The sequence below is a fragment of the Podarcis vaucheri genome (genome assembly GCF_965113315.1).
Source record: "Podarcis vaucheri genome assembly, chromosome: 15".
In the NCBI taxonomy this organism is placed as follows: domain Eukaryota; kingdom Metazoa; phylum Chordata; class Lepidosauria; order Squamata; family Lacertidae; genus Podarcis; species Podarcis vaucheri.
The window spans coordinates 24224998-24242165 of NC_138753.1; the positions used below are offsets into that span (position 1 = coordinate 24224998).

Genomic DNA, 17168 nt, shown 5'->3' on the forward strand with positions numbered 1-17168 from the left:
TTTCTGCTTCTAGTTCTCATGGAAACTCTAATATCCTTAGTTCATTATCTGATTATGACTCTTTGCATCAATTCCAATGGCAAGCCTAGTTGCATGTACACACAAGCAGTCCACTTACCCCCCTTTCTTGTACCTTACACTCTACATATAATCCTGCTCATGCAGCAGAGAAGGTCACTCCACTCCTGCTGTCAACAGAAGCAACTATTTTCGAAGTAGGTAGCAGAACTGGTTGCTGCCTCTTAATGAAAATTATTTTTGAAAGAAAAAAGTGACACATAAACAACCCTTCATTCCCAAACCTGGTTAGACAAGAATGTTCTTGGGTGTGGGCTGGCTTGTATAATTAACTATGCAGCTGGCTCTCTTGATGCCTTTTGTAACATCTCTCTCTCTCTCTCTCTCTCTCTCTCTCTCTCTCTCTCTGGCTCTGCCCAGTGTAATTCAGGTATCTCACTTCTCCTCCCCATCTTTCAGGTGTGGCATTTAGGTAAAGCTTTTGACGTATTGTTCTTCCATTCCTTGCCGGGACAGCAGCCAGTGAGGTTGCCGGCTTTTGTGAAAGGGTAAGGTAGTCCAAGACTTCTGCCGTTTCCTGACAGTTGCAGGAGAGAGAGAAAAGAAAGTGTTGAGGCCAGGAGAAAAAGCTACGGGATGGAGGCAGCAAGAGCAAATGGGACCACAAGTAAGTCAGAAGATGTGAAGACCCCAGCCTCTCCACCAAAAGAGGCAGAAGAAGGGAAGAAACCGACTAGCCCAAGCAAAGGGGAGAAAGATGCCAACAAGAATAACACCAGCCCTGCGCTGGAGATAGAACAGCTCAAAAAATCGATATATTCTGGGGGCGACTGGAAGAGGCCAATCATCCAGTTTGTTGAATCCGATGAGAAGAGGTCAACCTATTTCAACATGGAGTCTGGGGAGGGCAAGAAGCCAGTGTTCCCCTCCATGCCTCTAGGGGAGCCTCGGAGGTCCCAGATGTCCTTCCCAGAAAGAGGGGACCTGAGGAAGTCTATATACAACATGGAAACAAAGAAAACCTTCACCAGCGAAGGGGATGTGAAGAAGCCACTGTATTCCAGTGGGCAGATTGCAGATCTGAGGAAACCCACTGTCTCCCTTGGGGAATCAGGAGACACCAAGAGATCCAACTTCAACCGGGTGAGCAGAGGGTCCACTTCAAGGCCCCGGGTCCTCGAAGAGGTCCTCTGCGACTCCTGCATTGATAACAAGCAGAAGGCTGTGAAGTCCTGCCTTGTGTGCCAAGCCAGCTTTTGTGAGCTCCATCTGAAGCCTCACTTTGAAGGGGCTGCCTTCCGGGATCACCAGCTCCTTGACCCTATCAAGGACTTTGAAGCCAGGAAATGCCCTGTGCATGGCAAGACGATGGAGCTTTTCTGCCAGACGGACCAGGTCTGCATCTGTTACCTCTGCATGTTCCAGGAGCACAAGAACCACACCACGGTGACGGTAGAGATTGAGAAATCCGGCAAAGAGGTATGGTTCCTTTCCTACATATTATACTGGACCTTTACTCTTTCCATATCAGGAAGTGAGACATCTTGATTCAGTCTCAAGTACCCCACTTCCAACCCAGCAAACTTTCTTATGTCTAATGAAATAAATGTGATACAGTGGGCCTGTCTGGCTGGTTCACACATGCATGCCTATCACTTGATATCCCAACATGTGATGATTTGCGCCCTGCTATGTGTGCACTGATATAGGATATAGGAAGAACTGCCTGACACTGAGTCAGATCATTTGGTCCATCTGGCTCAATATTGTCTGAATTGATTGACAGAAGCTCTTTCAGCCAGGGGTTTTATCCAGACCTACTTGCAGATGCCAGGGATTGAACCTGGAACCTTCTGCATGCAAAGCAAATGCTCAAATACTGAGCTAAAACCTTTTGCCTTAGTAGTATTTTGAGGCAAAATGTTATGAAACTCTCTGGTGTTGGCAGATTCACGTACTCCAGTTGCTGCTTGATGCTGGAGTTTGCAAACAAGGAGCATGCATGTGCAGACTAATTATTGATTGTCAAGATGAAGGACAACCTGGGTCCTCATACCTTTAAGGGGAGGCCCCAAGTGCCATCCTCAAAGAAGTTAGGCTATATAAAAAAGTTAGGCTCTGGGGACCGTTCTGACATTTGGAAGTCAGAAGCTGGGTTGTTGGTATAATCTGGATGTGTGCTCATGGCAGCTGTCAGGACATATGTCTGTGGGACCTGGGGTGTGTGTCAGGCATGGACGGTAGAGAGAGAGAATGGAAGACAGGATATACTGTGCTCGTGAACTGAATTGAGGGTCATTGTTGTAAGGGTGTTTCTGGCGCTGTAAAGTAGCTGAGTGACAATTACAGTGAACAGTTTATAAGGCATGGGTGATTGATGGGTTAAAGCTTGATGGGTTTCGTGCAGGAGAGAGAGAGAGTAAGAAAAAGAGAGACTGCTGGAAACTTCTATGACTTAGCCCTCATATTTCTGGAAAGAATAGTTTTAGCAGGTACAACTTGTCATGACAGAGCGCTGCAGGGTGAATAAGGATGTACTCACCTGAGGGGGACTTACACCACATAGGAGGATTTTAACACCTTTCCGTTTCTGTAGAAGGGGGATTTTTACCTCAGAAAAGACCTGGAAGGAAGGGGGTAATATAGATAAACCCAAATATTTTTGGACTTTTTATTCCCTGAATGATATAAGAGGATGAAGACCCTGGCTAGACGTTTCTAGTGTCCACCCCTCAAGATTCTGCCCCCCAAATACTTAACATCAACCTGTCTTCTCTTTTTCTCTGTCTCCCTACTTTTCTTTGAGAGGTGTTTATTTTCTCAAAGGATTTCCTTTTCCTTTTCTTTCTGTTTTGGGTACAACACCTTCGACATTGAAGGTGCCCAGTGGCTTAAAAAGGTATAGTCATGTTTTATCATAACAAAAAAAATTCTCTCAGAAACAGCTGAGAAGACTTTTTTTTAAATGAAAGGATTTTCAATTTATTTATTTTTTACCTAAGAAGAGGTGGAGAATTAGGGGAAGCTAATGGCTGTGGCACCCATTGAAAACTCTATCTGATGTGTTTTCTCAACTAAGCAACAGTTCATGAGGTAATAATTTCCTACATGTGACTGCTAAAGAATAGGCCATTAGAAATAAATAGATGGCATTATAAAAACAGCCAGGCCAGTAAAAATATTGGTCAGAGGCACCCTCAACAGGAAGTGTATAATTTTAGGATTCGCAGCAGCAACAAAAATCAATGTATTCTCACCTCTAAATCCTATCCAGCAATTCAGCCAGCAATGCACTCCAATCTATCAACACCACGGTGTCTTCCATTTTTCCTTTTCCTACTGACACCCAACATTTCACGGCCAGCGAGTGTTGCTGAATTATCCTTGGAGTTTCTCCCAGAAGCAGGCTGACACCTCCATCTTGTTTCCCAGTGACCCCATTTTGAATACAATCCAGTTGTTGCTGATGATTCAATTTAAATCTTGCGCATCCTCCCGAAGGAGCCCACTGGCTCCCAGATTGGCACTTGTTCCCTGAGTTTGTTATTAGAGGGAATGATAATCCTAATGGAGGTCAAGCAAGTAGTCTATAAAGTTCAGTATTGTCAACCCTGATAGGTAATGGCCCCATAAGAAAGCATGGAAGGATACCTGGGAGCCCAGAGATTGGACACAGCAAAACAGATATGCACATAGGGATGGACTAATCTGTCAGTATCACTTTCTCTTGGTTCCTCATTTGTTTTCCACTTTTAAGTTCAGTTGTTCACATTTCTGCAAAAGTTTGTGATTTTTTTAAAGCCCTCATGAAAATTCATCAGCATTTTAAGTGCTCACTTCTCTTAACACTCACTTTTGTATGCAATTTTCCCCAACATAATGCATTTGTATATGCTATTGTCACTAATGCATGCATTTTGCTGCATGTTTTTCCCCGATGTATGCATTTTTGTGCACATTATTGGAACGATGCACCGCAGAATTCGAGAAGTGTGAATTTCGATGGATGGCTGTGTTTTGGTTCTCGTTTAGTTTTGAAAAGGGAGGATTTGATAGATTCAGCCTTCAAGGTGAACTGAACTAAATTTCTCCCCATCCCCAAGAGCAGAGCATCACGTCTCATGGGACAAACTACTGAGAGGGTTAAAGAGATGACGAACATGTGGGACTAACTAGGGATCTGGGTAACCCTTAAACATGTGCTGATGTATCAGGGAAGGCACATAGCTCACTGCTTTGGACGCAGAAGCTCCTGGGCTCAATCCTGCCCATTGTCAAAGGTTCAGGTGGCAAGTGATGTGGAAAACCTCTGCACAAGAACCTGGAGAGCTGCTGCCAGTCAGAGTGATGCCCTGGGCCTGTTGTTGTTCAACATCTATTAAAATGGCTTGGATGAAGGAGTTGAGGGACTGCTCATCAAATTTGCAGATAACACCAAACTGGGAGAGGTAGCTAATGCTGCAGAAGACAGAATAGGATTCAAGATGAACTGAACAGATTGACAAAGCAAACAAAATGAATTTCAACTGGGATAAATGTCAGGTTCCACACTTAGGCAGGAATAACCGGCTGCACAAATATAATATGGTAGACACCTAGCTTACCAGTATTATATGGGAAAAGGATCTAGAGGTCTTAGTAGACCACAAGCTTAACATGAGCCAACAGTGTGATGCAGCAGCAAAAAAGCTGTTCTACACTGGGTAAACAGAAGTATAGTGTCCCAGTCAAGGGAAGTAATAGTACCACACTATTCTGCCTTCTTCAGATCACACCTGGAGTGATCTGGAAGGTGTGCAGAGGAGGGTAACAAAGAGGATAAAGGGTCTGGAAACCAAGCCATATGAGGAACAGTTGAGGGAATTTGGTATGCTTAGCCTAGAAAAGAGGAGACTGGGAGAAGATGTGATAGCCATCTTCAAATATCTGAAGGGCTGTCACATGGAGGGTGGAGTAAGCTTGTTTTCTCCTGCTCTGGAGCATAAGACCCAACTCAGTGGCTTCAAGTTACAAGAAAGGAGAGTCCAAGTTTCAAGAAAGGAGATTCCATCAAGAAGAACTTTCTGACAATAAGAGCTGCTCGGCAGTGGAACAGACTCCCTTGGAATGTGGTGGATTCTCTTTCATGGGAGGTTTTTAGGCAGAGGTTGGATGGTCACCTGTCATGGATGCTTTAGCTGAGATTCCTGCATAGCAGAGGGGTTGGACTAGATGATCCTCAGGACCCCTTCCAATTCGACAGTTATATGAGTGTCAATAAGACTGGGCTAAGTGGACAAATAATTTGACCTGGTGTAAGACAGCTTCCTATGTCCTTAGCTACAATTTTGTTTTCCTGTACACTGGGAAAAGTTAACAAACTTTTTTTATTATTATACCCCTGGGATAGTAACTTTCAAAAATAAAATAAAATGGAGGTCATGAGCAAGAATTTCAGAAGATGACATTTCAATGAGTGTTCGTCATTTAGTAAGGGATTAGAAACTTCTTGTTTCTTTTCCCCATCTGCTGGCCTCCCTAGCTTCATTCCAAAGCCTTGCCTGTAGGCTGTGATTCACAAGGCATGCCAGGACTTGAGGGGAGCTGAAATTAACTGGAAATCTCCTGACCTGATTCTTGCTGCTCATGTAGATAAAAACTGGAACTTGGTTTTGAGCATTGCTCGCTCACTCTGGTCTGCATATGAGGCTGGGGTGAGAGAGGCTTGGTATGAAAACCTTTGGAAATGGGGACTCTGTCACCCTGCCAATGCCAAGGCAGAGTTCATGTCTTTTCAAGTCAAAGCCGAGAGCCCAAACACAGAAAAAATGGTTGACCCAATTTAAATCCAGCCAGGTGTAATGCTCTGAGAGTTACAAACTGGCCTTTTAAAAATAAAATTAAAAGAAAAGTTTGGATTTGATATCCCACTTTATCACTACCCTAAGGAGTCTCAAAGCGGCTAACATTCTCCTTTCCCTTCCTCCCCCACAACAAACACTCTGTGAGGTGAGTGAGGCTGAGAGACTCCAGAGAAGTGTGACTAGCCCAAGGTCACCCAGCAGCTGCATGTGGAGGAGCAGGGTATCAAACCCGGTTCACCAGAATATGAGTCCACTGCTCTTAACCACTACACCACATTGAGGGCAGCCTCTTTTTTTACTGCTTTTTTAGCAGCTCAGGATGGTGTGTATGCCTCTCCCTCCAATTTATACTCACAACAACCCTGTGAGGTAGAACAGGCTGAGAGAGAGTGACCGTACCAAGATTGTTCCATTAGTATCATGTGTGAGTGGGGATTTAACTTGGTTCACAGTGATTCTAAGTGAGGGGTGGCTAATTTTGCACTATCCAGATGTGGCTGGATTACGACTTCTATCATCCCTGTCCATTGGTCATGGTCACTGGGGCTGATGGGAACTGGAGCCCAACAACATCTGAAGGACCACAGGTTAGCCACACCTGCTGTAAGTCACTGCAATGGCTTATATGGGATTTACGCAAAGCTGAAGAGCCGTTTATGAGTCTCGCTTGCTTGCTAATTGCTATGCATTTATGCAGATTGCAAGTGCTGATGATGTAAAATCCAAAAGATACCTGGGTATTTTTTTAAAAATTGCAACTTCTGCCCACCCGTTGTACCTCCATTTGAGGAAACTGTGTGGAAATGATAGCCTCCCCTCCATCATGGAACTTGAAAAAGCAATACAGCAAATGTCTCCTTGATGACTTGTCTTTATATCTAAGAGCTGTGATAAACCCGCGAGAGTCAGAAATGCGGCAACACCCCTTCCTTTCTCTGTTTTCAGCAGAGCATGCTCTAGCCTTTAGCAGTCAGAGGCAAAAGCCTCTCAGAATTTACTGCTTTCCAAAGTTAAGCCCAATATGTGAGATTCCAGCAGGATTATATGATTTTTTTTCTCAGCTCTGTCTTTCTATTTGAATGTCAGAGCAGATGCTAAGACTGTGTGAGGTGTCATGTTACCAACTGTATTATCCTTAAAGCTCCTTGGATTCTGTTCCTTTTTCTTTCTCTTTCTTTCATTTTCTTGCCGAGGTTTTTTGTTTTGGTTTTTTTCTTACAAAAACTTTCTGTCAAAGCTGCCAAGCCTTCAGGCTCACAGAATTGAAGAAAGAGTGAGGGAAAAGTTTACAAAAATACCCTAAGTACAAAACAGGGTGGGAAAAAAAGATTACTGAATAAAATTCTCTTTCACACACAAAGCATTGGAGCAAACATTCTCTGTTAGCAAAAGAGAGTTTTACAAACAGAATCTGGAAGTGCTTCCAGGGAGCTAGATACATTTTTTATATTTATACCGGTAAATATTTTTATTTCCAGTACTCTTTTTCTGAAGGTTATTTTTCTCCCTCCACCCACAAAAACCTGATAAAGCATGAGAAATATCTGACAACCACAGGTCTGGAAATAACAAAGAATTGTGGGCCCAGCCCTCATCTTGTGTCAAATCTCATCTGAGTGAGAAGGCTTTGATTTTCCCCCTGCCTTTTAAAATTTATTTTCTTCCTCCTTGTTTCCTTTTGTGGGTTTAATGAAGCTCTTTAGAAGCACTGTCAGTGACTGGAACTGGGTGTTTCTAATTTAAACAAAGTGGTGTGCAGATGAAAACCTGTTCAAAGTACTTAGCCAGCCTTTGATACCTCCATGCTCACTGGAGAAAGGGGCTTGGAGACTTCCCGTAGCTTTGAGAGAGGTTTGTGTTTTGTAACAAGTTTCCTCTCAGAGAACAAACAAGCCTTCCGAAGTATATGCATTGAATCCAGTTCTTTGCTATCCCTTATTGATGAAAGGACTGTTGCTATTAGGAGAGGTGCAAAAACACTACACACAAATCTGGTTTCTCATAGGAAGATAAGAAGCTGCCAGTAGGGACCAGTGTAAAGAGAGACAGCCCCCCCTTCTGACACACTGAATTTCTGCTGCTTACCTGAGCTGGGGCAAGGAAGGGAGGTGGCGAATTCAGGACTGGTGCTTCTGCAGGACAGTACAGTGGTACCTCGGGTTACATACGCTTCAGGTTACAAACTCTGCTAACCCAGAAATAGTACCTTGGGTTAAGAACTTTGGTTCAGGATGAGAACAGAAATTGTGCTCTGGCGGTGCAGCGGCAGCAGGAGGCCCCATTAGCTAAAGTGTTGCTTCAGGTTAAGAACAGTTTCAGGTTAAGAACGGACCTCCAGAACTAATTAAATACTTAACTTGAGGTACCATTGTACTCAGAGTGGTTTTGCTGGTGCCTCCATAAAGCCCTAGGGCCCCACCCTGCCCAACCACCATCCAGGTAAGTTGTAGTGATGCTGGTGTCAGAAGAGCAGCTCTGTGGCTCTACCACACCACACATTGGCCCATCTGGCTCAGTATTGTCTACACTGAATAGCAGAAGCTCTCCAGGGGTTCAGATAGGGTTATCTCCCAGCCCTACCTGGAGATGCCAGGGATTGAACTTCAGACCTCTGCCACTGAGCTATAGGCCTTCTGTATATGTCCCTGAGTTGGCTCCCAATGCAGAGGCTGTGATTTATGGATGGGGCTGAGTCCTGGCAGTTCTGAATTAGGCTGAATTAGAGGTGGGGTTTGTAAGACCAGATAACAGTGGAAAGAGAAGAATCTCTCTCACACGCTGGAATGGTGGTGTACCTGCCCCTCCTTTCTCCCAAGCTGACTGCTAGAAGATCTGGCTGGCCTCTTAGTTTTGCAAAATGTCTGCCGCTGCTCTTGGTACCACAACCAAAGAAGGTGAGACCCAGTGGCCTGGGTTCACAGATAAGGCTAAAACATGGTTTGTTTAGTCACAGTGTGGCTTGTCTGAACACAAGAGCTCAGCCCACCAGACAAACCATGGTCTGATTTCTGGAAAAGCAGAAAAAACCATGGTTTGTTGACTTACACTTGAAATGATAACATTCTCAAAATAAGTATAAAATCAGTAGTTTTAAAAACATGACTAGTTTGTGAACATTCCTGTGGCATCTGGTTGACCAGATGGAATGCTGAGTTGGAAAGACCCATTGCTCAGTTTTTCATGGAGGTATAAGGGACTTCGTGTGTGCTTGGCAAATTTCATCTACTGTTACAACTGAGCTGGTGTGAAAGTCTAATGCTTGTGTCTATCATAAAGGGGACTTCTGCACTAGTGATAGGAGGGGTCTCTTTTATTCCGCTGCAAAATGTTAAACACGTAAGTTCTTCATTTGCCATAAAAGAAGCCAAGAACTTGACTTATTCTGAGTTTTAAGCTTGTGATTTTCAAGATTTTTTTTTTTTTTGGGGGGGAGAGAATAAAAAATGTTGTTTTAGTCCACCCCAATGACCTAGTATTGTAAGTCTTTATTGGCACGTTGATCTTATCAGTGTTGTAACATTACGTGAGATCATTGTTGGAGAGCAAGATTGAAAGTTAAGAAAATTAAGAAACCAGAAACTAAAAAGTCAACCACTGGAGTTAATCAGACAGACTTAATCAGTAGGTTACTGGACATAGCTAGGTGTTGGGGAGTCTGTGATACAATAAAAGAAGTGACTTTCAGAATGACTGTGATGGGGTCAGCTGCATGGATCCCAAACAGAGGTCAATGGTCATTTGGGAATTGACACTTCAAAACTGTTATCAGGAGAGCAGCCTCACCTTGGGGGTACAGGACACACAAAGCTTTGTTCCCTAACAGCTCACTGTCAATCCACAGTATCTGGTGCCTGAGGCAGTTGCCTCCCTCTGCCTAATGGTAGGGCCACCCCCCCTGGGGTTGACTTGCCACATTGCACATCATAATTCATTCTACAAGAGTCACATTCAGCCATCCTTTGACGCTCATTCTCACCACTGTGGTTGGGTTTGGTCAGGGCTCTTGCAAATGAGTTGTGGGAGGAGATTTGGGTGAACACCCAGAACTTTCACTGAGGAATGACAAGAGGTTGCTTGAGTTTCCTCTTTCATCACCATATTGATTTGAGATCATCATTGCCTCATGGTGCACACAGATCAGATATATGTGTTACCATACTCAAACTCTGGCTTACTTTTCACCTTCCCATGCATGTCACATCCCAGCTCACATGCGGGTGGCTAGCTTTATTCTTATTCTATTATCCTACTAATGTCTACAACCAGTTCCTGCGGGTGGGGAAGTTGGCCATTTGCTGAAGTCTCAAGACTGAGAAAGAACCCACTGCCTGAACAGCATTTCCATTCTCACTTTGCATTTCAGAGGGAAGTCACATACAGCTGTCAGGTGGGAGCCAGGAGGGCAAGGTAGGAATCAGAGCCAGGAATTCAGAACCAGAGAACAAGCCAAGAGCCAGGGAGGACAACCATTGATCAAGCAATGGTCTGAATAGGAAGCCCTTTATAGCTCTTTCTGTTGAAGAGAGTCAATGTTCAAAGTCCAGATGAGCAGAGACCATTCAGGACTTGGGAACCTTTTTCTGCTTAAGCCAGACTTCCCCAATGTGGTGTCCTTCATATATTGTTGAACTATAACTCCAATCAACTCTGGCTTTTGGCCTTACTGGCTGGTGCTAATGGCAGCTGTAGCTCAAAACATCTAGTCAACATCTGATTGGGAAAGGCTACCGTATTTTTCGCCCTATAGGACGCACTTTTTCCACTCCAAAAATGAAGGGGAAATCTGGGTGCGTCCTATGGGACGAATGCAGGCTTTTGCTGAAGCTTGGAGAGCGAGAGGGGTTGGTGCGCACCAGGGGAAGTATCTATGCAAATGTTGCAAAAAGGTAGAATGCACTCATTGAATGGTAACAGGATCATTGAAGCACATGTGCTGGCGATGTGGTTGGCCCTCACATTCCCAAGGTTTCTACCTGGCACACGCCTTTTGTGCATGTAATTTGCCCCCCTCCCAAATTGAAGTGGTACGATCCCAAGAGCCACATCATTTCCATGGTACTGTAGGTTTTGCATAAATATCAAATAATGTAAGTAATAAGTAATAATAAGGAGTAACCTACACTCACTGGTCAGGATTGCCTCTTCTGGCTCAAACTGGCCGGACAAATCCTTTTCAAATGCTGCTTTTGCTCAGCCCAAGAACATGTTCAGCACAGAAACAAACACTAGGCGGTTCTGAAGAGGGTGGTCTTCAAAAGGGATCGCATTGTGCTCCGTGTATTGCATGTGAAGTGTGGGTTGCCAAGAGCTGACCTGAAGGGGGCTCTAACATCCTTAAGAGCTGCACTACCGAGAGAAGTTCTGAAAGCACAGCATCTCCCATTGTGTGGCATTCTGGCAAAAGGAAGCACACCTGTCTGTCTGCATTGCTCCCACTCTCCCTGCCATGCAGCTATTCAGAGCATAGAGTCTTCTTTGGTTAAGGAGATGGAAATTGATTCCCAATGCCACAGATTTTAGGTGGGGTGGGACAAAGCAGTGGTTGCGTGTTTGTGTGCAATGGTCACCAAATGACCATCCTGACTATCTCATGCCTCAGCTGGGGCATCCATCTGATCAAGATGGATTGGTTTTGATTATCTTAATTAATTTAGCAGGGATTTTTGGGGGGGTGGATGTGTGCAGCCCAAAAGTTGTCCTGTCTCCCTCCATTTTCTGCATAGAGAAAGGAGGCAGTGATAGCCACTTGCTGAAATGCCTTTAAAAGGATTAGACAAATTCATAGAGGAGAAGGCTTTCAATGGCTATTATCCATGATCTCTATGCTCTGCCTCCCTAGTCAGATGCAGTCATGCTTCTGAATGCCAGTTTCTGGAAACCTCAGAAAGGGAGAGTGGGTTCTTGTGCTCAGATCCTGCCTGCAGTTTCCCCACAGGCATCTGGTTGGTCACTGTGGGAACAGGGTGCTGGCCTTGATGGGCCACTGGCTCTTCCCATGTTCTTAACAACAACATCCTACAATGAGACATGTGGGATTGAGGTTACCTGGAGGGACCCCTGTGCATTGCAGAAACCCCAAATTGAGGGGTTTTTTTTAGAAAAAATGTACTCCCCCTACTTTAAGTGGGTCTGACTGGATGTACTACCTGTGCTCCTAAGTTGCAGAAATATAACAGGAAGAGAGGAAGCAAGTCAGAGGATTGCTTCATCTCGTTCAGTATTGTCTCCACACGGACTGGAAGCTGCTTTCCCAGGTTTTCAATAGAAGACATTCCAAGCTCTACCTGGAGATTCCAGGGGTCGAACCTGGAACCTTCTGTGTGTCAATAAATGCTCTGCAGCTGAGCTGCTGCCTGTCCCTTCTGCCACTGAGCACAATGGGATGGTGATGCCTCTCAACTGCCCATCCATCATTTCATCAGCTCCCTTTGGTCTGATAATTTTTCTAGTCAAAATTGGCAAAATCATGCCTCTCTCTAATGATAAAAAAGTTTAGTAAATAATGATGGGTGTGGACTCTATTCCATCTCCCTTGTTTCCTTTGGTTTAATTCCTCCACTTCTATCTAGCCATATCAGCTTTCAACATATAATGGACATATACTAGTTTAACAGCTTCGGCTCTCCCCCAGAGAATCCTGGGAAATGTAGTTTGGTGATGGAACCAGGAATTAGTCCAAGAAGCTTAACCTCCTCCAAAGTTCTTTAGGAAGAAGGAATGACTGGTGAAAAAGTTGAAGCCTCTGTGGGCACACACTCTCCTTCCCCCTATTTGTCCCTTAGTTTTTCTGCCTTACCACCTAGCTGTGGTGTCCCACTGATCAGGGCTGGTTTAAACCATTCATGCCATTCCAGCACAGAGGAAGGCTCAAGGTGCAAAATTGTTAGGGGAGAAAAATTTCAACACCGGTGCTGCCTCAGTACAGCTACGTGCTTCCGTCACTGGGCTTTGTTGAAAGTGGCTTCTCCATGCGAAACAGGAAGTGACCTCTCCAGACAATGGAACAACTCTTATTTTCTTGTCTCTGTGGCTGTGATCTCCTAGGTGATGGGGACACTGTTAGGCTGTTGAATGTGCATGCGTACTCTGTCTGTTTCCCTGCCTCCCCACCCCTCCATGCAGCCCTGGGCACTGGCAACCCACGCTACACCATTGGTGGGGAAACCTTAGCCCAGGGGCTGAAAGTGCCCCCAAGTCCATTTATTTGGCCCTTGAGACCCTTCCATCTCTCACCAACCTTGTCCTGCACCCTCCCCAAGTGATTTTGCTCATCTGGATGTGTCCATGGACTATGACGATGTCTCTTGTTGGATGGATTGAGTTCCTGTGGAGAAACCCCTGAGTTTTATGTGCCTGGAACATAATGCCCTGTACAAAGCTAAGTCACACCCCTTCCTTTGCCCACTTTTGCATCTGGTCCTGCCCACCATGGATGTGCGACCCATGGATGCTTGCTTAGGAGTGAATGTGGCTTCCAGGTTCCCAATCCTGGTCTAGCCCAGTATTGCCTACTCTGGCTAGCAGCTGCTCTCCAGAGTCTCAAGCTATGCTTCCCCCACCACTTACTTCAGGGGTCAGCAACCTAAGGCCCATGGGCTGGAAGTGTCACATCGAGGTTGTTTGACCAGCCCATGAGCCGCCACCGAACCAAGTTGCCCACTCGCGTGGGGACTTGCTTCTGCGGCACTGGAAATCGCGTCTGTGCAGATGCAGGCACTGGAAAATTGCATCTGCGCACATGCAGATGCCGGAAATCACATCTACGCGCATGCAGATGCCAAAAATCGTGGGCGGGCGTGCTCACACACATGTGCAATTCAGCCCAAGAAGAGATCTTCGCGGGACCGATCCGGCCCAGGCAAGATAAACCTTGCCGAACCCCGACTTACTCTATGCTCCTTTTTAGCAGGTCAGATCACTGGTCTACTAGCACAGTCCTGTCTACACACTGACCGGCAGTGGTTTTCCAGGGCTTCAAACAGGGAGCTTTTCCCAGCCCTGCTAACCTATGACCTATCCATCATCTCTAGGACAGGGGTGAGAGGCTCGCTCTGAACACTTCAGCCTTTGTGGAGACATCAGAACACGTCCTTTGAGTCTAAGCCTCTTCTTGATTTACTCCTTTCTTCTCAATTTTTGTATTATGAAAAAATTGCTTCCTCCGGCCCTTTCATGAGCACCTTTAATATATGAGAAAGCACACTTCTCCCACCCCTTTAATAAATCAGACTCTCTTTGGTGTACTCCATTACCTGCCTCGCTGCTCACATTTCTTCCTCCGCCCGCCCCCTTGCCATTATGGCTGTTTGGAATGCGTCAGGCGAGAGCATCCTCACAATCCCTCCCATAAATCTTTGGGGCAAAAGCGCAATCTTTGTGGATGGCAGTGGTTCCAAGGTCTGGGCTACCCTAAATTACCGGTGAAATTTTAATTTGCCATCACTCCAGCTGTGCCTCATTGTGCCGCAGAGATTGATGTTGACACAGCTCCCATCTCCCAGATCAGGAACGCGAGCAGATCAAAGGGATTATGGCTTATACAATGAGTTAGTAACTAAAGGTTTTTTTTAAAAAAAACCTCTTGAATCCATCTTGACGACAAGCACCATAAAAGGTCAATTATCCATTCCCTTTCTCTCTCTTTGAAATTGTCTTTCAAGCTCTGCCTAGCCCATACATTGACAGGGCTGCCAATCACTCAGTATTATACCGCTCTATTAAAACTCTGAACAGGTAACCAGCCAGGGAACTCCAATAAAGCCGGCCCTACCATTAGGCACCATGAGATGGCTGCCTCAGATGGCAGAAGATGGGAGGATGGAATGGGGATGGTGAGTTATTGGAGGGGAGAGAATTGTGTGTGCCACATAGTCTGCCCTGAGGTCATACCCACGTTATATTTAGAGCACATGGCTCCCACCAAGAATCTCAGGAAGTTAGTTTCTTAAGAGTGTTGGGAATTATAGCTCTGTGGGGGAAGGTAAACTACAGCTCCCAGGATTCTTTAGGAGAGAGGTCTGGTCCTCTTTGATAGCCAGCAGCATTAGTCTTCACTGTCCAGCTCTCACTTTGCCTCAACCCTGGTGCAGACTGGATTAGTGGAGGGGTGAGAGTTCTGAGTACAGATGGTCATAAGTGCTTGAATTCATAGAATCATAGAGTTGGAAGGGACCTTCAGGATCATCTAGTCCAACCCCCTGCAATGCAGAAATATGCAGTTGTCCCATATGGGAATTAAACCTACAGCCTTGGCATTATCAGGCACCAGCTTTGATCATGCTTGCTTGAGCCTCAGACTTCCACCGGATGCTACGTTGTCCCTCTCTTTCATGGACTCACCTTTGGGTCCACAACAGAGTAGCAGGCGATGGAGGGCTTCCTTGAAGATTCTCTGTGGTGCAATGGGTCAGTGTGTCTGGCTGTTAATCAGAAGGTTGGTGGTTTGAGCCCACCCTGGGGTAGCTGTGGGTTGGACTACATGACCCTTGGGGTCCCTTCTAATTCTACAATTCTAGGATTCTAGAAAGACCCCAGTGAACTTCATTCCAAGGAAACAAAACTGTGGGAAAGCATCCATCCCTGGAGTCTCTGACTGCTTGGAGGTTGGGGTGGCATGCAACAATACGTACATATTAAAATGAAATAACACTCAAAAAGGAATATTTTGCTGATTGCAAAAACTTAAAACAAAAAGCCCCGGAAACTGTAAAACCATGAAGTGACAGGGATAGCAAAAACAGGCATGTAGCTTATCCTTCACAAAATAAGCTTCACTCTCCTTTTCCTGGGATGTTAGCTAGGATTTACCTCATTTTTCTTCTTCTTTTTAAAAAAAGATATACCATCATATTTAGAATAATTGAAGTCTTCTTTTTTTCTAAGTAACATGCAGGAGCATGTTATATTACTTAACATCCTAAAATACCCAACTTCAAAGCTTTATTAAGTTAGCTTCACATGTCTCCACCTTTTAGGAGATTGCACTATGTTCTGCCGCAGGCAACTTCCTAAAGTCCTATGACATTCTGATTACTTTGGAGCACAGGTGGTACATACTCCCAAACGCCTGAAAGATCTGTTCCTTCCCTATAGACTCTCTTGGGTGTACCATCAATCTCAGAAACTTGGGGTGGTCCAGGAGAGGGCCTTCTCTGTGGCAGCCCCCGTGCTGTGGAACTCCCTCCCCTGACATTTTCAGTATACAGCTTCTGGAAAATACTGAAGACCCACCTCTTTACTCTTTACAGAAGACCCTTTACAGAGGTGTATTTTTTTAGGACCGACCTTATTTCTGTGATTGCCAGTTGTTTTAAACTGTTTCTAATACAGTGTTTTAATTGCTGTAATCTACCTTAGGACCTTAGGATGAAGAGTGGGTAAATGATGATGATAATTCCATCCATCAGACACTATATTGCTGCCCCAGGCAAAATATAGGAAGGTGCCCACCATCCCACCACAATTCTTTGTGCAAATGTTAACTGGGCAGGTAGCTAAACTGTATTCTACTTTGCTTGCCTCCACTGGACATGAGAGCATCAAAAGAGTGCAGGGCAGACTGGGCGGCATTTTCCTGCTTTTCTTGCCACAGTTTCTACCCATCTGCTGCATTCTGCCTAATGGTAGGGCCGGCCCTATTCACTTCATTATACTCCATCTACCTGCCCCCAAGTTTTTTCACAACCTCCTTGGGGACAGAGTAACGGGTGGAGTAAGAAACACTGGGTCCCTCTGGGCATTCTTTTGAAAGCTTGAAACTCTCCCAGATGGAGTTTTAAGCATTTGAGTACAGTACTTGAAGGCCTGAAGGGACTCAGTTCTTTTTCAGAAAGAAAAGAGCCTCATGTTTGCTCATCCCAGAGCTGGACCACCCATGAGGCAGGCTGAGATATCTTGCTTCAGGTGGCGGAAGCCTACAAGGTGACAGAGAAGCAGTACCAGTGGCAGCACTGATTTCCCTTGAGATCTTATGAGATCTCACCAAAATCTCATGAGATCTCATGTACTTTGTGAGATCTATCTGGAACCCACCACTATTCAGCCTAGGTGAAGGAGACCACTGCGGAAGCAGGGCAGCACCTTCCTGTTTTGCCTCAGGTGGCAAAATTGGATGTGCCACCCCATTACATACATTATAAACACATGTACTGGTTTCCATACAAAATGGCTTGACCATCATGGCTTTCCACCCCAAGGCATAATGGGCATTGGTTTTCTCAAACTGCAGAAGTGCTTTGTTAAGAGATCACTGGCATGTCTATGGTGCCATAGTTCATTGGGTTTGTTGGAGGGTGGCTGAGCTGGCTG

General features: G+C 45.2%; 1 protein-coding gene across 3 annotated transcripts in view; it reads left to right on the forward strand.

The window, feature by feature from the left end:
• Positions 1–426: 426 nt before the first annotated feature.
• Positions 427–17168, forward strand: part of TRIM29 (tripartite motif containing 29) — a 42404-nt gene continuing 25662 nt past the window's right edge. For all 3 annotated transcript variants that reach the window (XM_082201030.1, XM_082201031.1, XM_082201032.1), the window contains exon 1: positions 427–1497. In XM_082201030.1, coding sequence (XP_082057156.1) covers positions 655–1497 — 843 coding nt within the window. In that variant the 5' untranslated portion in view covers positions 427–654. The remainder of the gene's footprint in view (positions 1498–17168) is intronic.